Source organism: Colobus angolensis, unplaced genomic scaffold, assembly GCF_000951035.1.
Source record: "Colobus angolensis palliatus isolate OR3802 unplaced genomic scaffold, Cang.pa_1.0 Scaffold16, whole genome shotgun sequence".
Classification (NCBI taxonomy): domain Eukaryota; kingdom Metazoa; phylum Chordata; class Mammalia; order Primates; family Cercopithecidae; genus Colobus; species Colobus angolensis.
In genome coordinates, this window is record NW_012114710.1 from 3382007 (window position 1) to 3386340 (window position 4334).

At 41.5% G+C, this 4334-nt stretch overlaps 1 protein-coding gene across 3 annotated transcripts in view; it reads right to left on the reverse strand.

Moving 5' to 3' along the window:
- TMEM67 (transmembrane protein 67) overlaps window positions 1–4334 on the reverse strand; it is a 72910-nt gene that overhangs the window by 38793 nt on the left and 29783 nt on the right. For all 3 annotated transcript variants that reach the window (XR_001001222.1, XM_011937036.1, XM_011937035.1), the window contains 3 exons: window positions 1445–1599; window positions 1213–1321; window positions 147–233 (listed from right to left, as the gene is read on the reverse strand). Coding sequence is in view for 2 of the 3 variants with exons in the window: in XM_011937036.1 (XP_011792426.1) it covers window positions 147–233; window positions 1213–1321; window positions 1445–1599 (351 nt within the window). In the remaining variant the exon portion in view is untranslated. The remainder of the gene's footprint in view (window positions 1–146; window positions 234–1212; window positions 1322–1444; window positions 1600–4334) is intronic.

Here is a 4334-nt window from a genome sequence, read left to right on the forward strand (position 1 = left end):
TCTCAAAAAAAAAAAAAAAAGAAACTTAAAAAAATCAACTGTAGTATGTAACTGATGCTTTATTCATACAATAATCTAATCTTTTCCTCTTTGCCTCAGGCAAAAATAATGCACATTATTAATTCTTTAACTAGAATTGTGCTTACCTGTAAAACACCTCCTTCTAAAGTTTGCCACTTGAGAAAATTTCCTCTTATATCATAGGAAGCAGCAACAAACTTCAGTTTTGTATTCTGATTAAAGAAAACAAGAGCAAAATCAGGTCAAATACTCTGAAAGTCATACAATGTCCTATAAAGAAATGTTCATCACTGACAAATTACATTCAATTACCTTTATTTTGAGGCTCAATTAATCTATTTCTATGACTAAATACACCTAAACTAATTGGACTGTTTTTTTGCATGAAAATTATTATTCTAGAATTGAGAGGCAGCCCTAGTGACAGATAGCCTCCTTTCGAACCTGTTAAATAGGAGACAGTGTGGGAAAACAGTATCTCCTCATTCTGGAAGGTCAAAAAGTTAGAGGTGGGAATTTGGCCCTGTGAAGTGCTGAGCGATGTCACAGAGCCCCAGTCAATCTTTGGAAGCACTTCTTTAAGGTATGGAAAAACAGGACAGAGATTTTTTGCATTTGGTGTTGAAAACTACTCTTCCCAACCCTACAAGTACTACTTCTTGTCATAACCACATAATCCAGAAGTATCCACATATTCAATACGACAGCTAAACTCTATACTGTTTAGTTCTTGTAAGTTGCTGACATTTATATTTAGTTTAGTAACTGAGTTTGTAGCAATAACCTAAAAAGGTAAGAATTATAACTTTCTTGTTACCTTTTACTTTTTTTTTTTTTTTTTTTGAGACGGAGTCTCGCTGTCTCCCAGGCTGGAGTGCAGTGGCGCCAACTCAGCTCACTGCAAGCTCCGCCTTCTGGGTTTACGCCATTCTTCTCCTGCCTCAGCCTCCCGAGTAGCTGTGACTACAGGCACCCGCCGGCACGCCCGGCTAATTTTTTGTATTTTTAGTAGAGACGGGGTTTCACTGTGTTAGCCAGGATGGTCTCGATCTCCTGACCTCGTGATCCGCCCGCCTCGGCCTCCCAAAGTGTTGGGATTACAGGCATGAGCCACCGCGCCTGGCCTCTTATTACCTTTTAAAATTATAAATCAAAATGTAGTTATCCTCGAATGATATTAGACATTTTTACCTGGTTTTCTCCTTTAAAACTGAAATTTGTAGGAAGAGAGGTAGAACTGAGCACTTGAGGTGCTAATCCTAACTGGTCTCCATAAAACAGCCAAGGAAGATTCTGTCTCCTATAAACAGTTACAACTGTTTTAATAATGGAGAATAAATATTTCTTATTAATATTTGTGAATATATTAATAACTGCACTGAATTCAGTCAAAATAACATTTCATCAATTAAAATATCCTTACCAAAATGAAATAGAATGAACAGTGCTCAGTCCAGCAGTATTTTCAAAGATAAACTGAAATAGTCGACATGCATCAAATGTGGCAAAGTCGTAAGAATTCATGTTCATCACACATATATTTCCAAGCGCCTGACAAGATGTTAGATTGGCATATACCTACAACAGAACAATGGCAAAGAAAAGTAACATGAATCTGAACAGTCTATGCAAAAGTTGATATAAAAATTTTACTTTGTGCAGGTCCGTTCCAAGACGGCCAAGTAGGAATAGCCCCGGTCTGCAGCTCCCAGCGTAATCAACGCAGAAGATGGGTGATTTCTGCATTTCCAGCTGAGATACCTGGTTCATCTCATTGGGACTGGTTGGACAGTGGGTGCACCCCACGGAAGGTGAGCTGAAGCACAGTGGGGCATTGCCTCACCTGGGAAGTGCAAGGGGTCGGGGGATTTCCCTTTTGTAGCCAAGGGAAGCCATGACAGACTGTACCTGGAAAAACAGGACAACTCTACCTAAATACTGCGCTTTTCCAATGGTCTTAGCAAACGGCACACCAGGAGATTATATCCCGCGCCTGGCTCGGCGGGTCCCATGCCCAGGGAGCCTTGTTCACTGCCTGCACAGCAGTCTGAGATCCACAGCGAGGCAGCAGCCTGGGGGAGGGGCATCTGCCATTGCTGAAGCTTGAGTAGGAAAACAAAGCAGCCAGGGGAAGCTCGAGCTGGGCGGAGCCCACCACAGCTCAGCAAGGCCTGCTGCCTTTGCCAGCTCCACCTCTGGGGGCAAGGCATAGCTGAACAAAAGGCAGCAGAAACTTCCACAGACTTAAATGTCCCTGTCTGACAGCTTTGAAGACAGCAGTGATTCTCCTAGCATGGCGTTTGAGCTCTGAGAATGGACAGATTGCCTCCTCAACTGGGTTCCTGACCCCGTGTAGCCTAACTGGGAGACACCTCCCAGGAGGGACCGATTGACACCTCATACAGGCAGGCGCCCCTCTGGGATGAAGCTTCCAGAGGAAGGATCAGGCAGCAGTATTTGTTGTTCTGCAATATTTTCTGTTCTACAGCCTCCACTGTAACAGGCAAACAGGGTCTGGAGTGGACCTCCAGCAAACTCCAACAGACCTGCAGCTTAGGGACCTGACTGTTAGAAGGAAAACTAACAAACAGAAAGGAACAGCATCAGTATCAACAAAAAGGACATCTACACCAAAACCCCATCTGTAGGTCACCAACATCAAAGACCAAAGGTAGATAAAACCACAAAGATAGGGAGAAACCAGAACAGAAAAGCTGAAAATTCTAAAAACCAGAGCGTCTCTTCCCTTCCGAAGGATCGCAGCTCCTGTTCTGCCAGCAACAGAACAGGGCTGGATGGAGAACGACTTTGACAAATTGACAGAAGTAGGCTTCAGAAGGTCAGTAATAACAAACTTCTCCAAGCTAAGGGAGGATGCTTGAACCCATTGCAAGGCAGCTAAAAACCTTGAAAAAAGATTAGATGAATGGCTAACTAGAATAAACAGTATAGAGCAGACTTTAAATGACCTGATGGAGCTGAAAACAATGGCACAAGAACTACGTAATGCATGCACAAGCTTCAGTAGCTGATTCCATCAAGTGGACAAAAGGGTATCAGTGATTAAAGATCAAATTAATGAAATAAAGCGAGAAGACAAGGTTAGAGGAAAAAAAGAGTAAAAAGAAATGAACAAAGCCTCCAAGAAATATGGGACTATGTGAAAAGACTAAATCTACGTTTGATTGGGGTACCTGAAAGTGACAGGGAGAATGGAACCAAGTTGGAAAACACTCTTCAGGATATTATCCAGGAGAACTTCCCTAACCCAGCAAGGCAGGCCAACATTCCAATTCAGGAAATACAGAGAACACCACAAAGATACTCCTTGAGAAAAGCAACCCTAAGACACATAATTGTCATATTCACCAAGGTTGAAATGAAGGAAAAAATGTTAAGGGCAACCAGAGAGAAAGGCTGGGTTACCCACAAAGGGAAGCCCGTAATACTAACAGCAGATCTCTTGGGAGAAACTAAGCCAGAAGACAGTGCGGGCCAATATAAAACATTCTCAAAGAAAAGAATTTTCAATCCAGAATTTCATATCCAGTCAAACTAAGCTTCATTAAGTGAAGGAGAAATAAAATCCTTTACAGACAGACAAATGCTGAGAGACTTTCTGACCACCAGGCCTGCCTTACAAGAGCTCCTGAAGGAAGCACTAAACATGGAAAGGAACAACCGGTACCAGCCACTGTAAAAACATGCTGAATTGTAAAGATCATTGATGCTAGGAAGAAACTGCATCAACTAATGGGCAAAATAACCAGCTAACATCATAATGACAGGATCAAATTCACATATAACAATATTAACCTTAACTGTAAATGGGCTAAATGCCCCAAGTAAAAGACACAGACTGGCAAATTGGATAAAGAGTCAAAACAAATCAGTGTGCTGTATTCGGGAGACCCATCTCACCTGCAGAGACACACACAGGCTCAAAATAAAGGGATGGAGGAAGATCTACCAAGCAAATGGAAAAAAAAAAACAAGCAGGGGTTGCAATCCTAGTCTCTGATAAAACAGACTTTAAACCAACAACGATCAAAAGAGACGAAGAAGGCCATTACATAATGGTAAAGGGATCAATTCAACAAGAAAAGCTAACTATCCTAAATATATATGCACCCAATATAGGAGCACCCAGATTCATAAAGTGAGTCCTTAGAGACCTACAAAGAGACTTAGACTCCCACACAATAATAATGGGAGACTTTCTTTTTTATTTATTTATTTATTTTTATTATACTTTAAGTTCTAGGGTACATGTGCATAACGTGCAGGTTTGTTACATATGTATACTTGTGCCA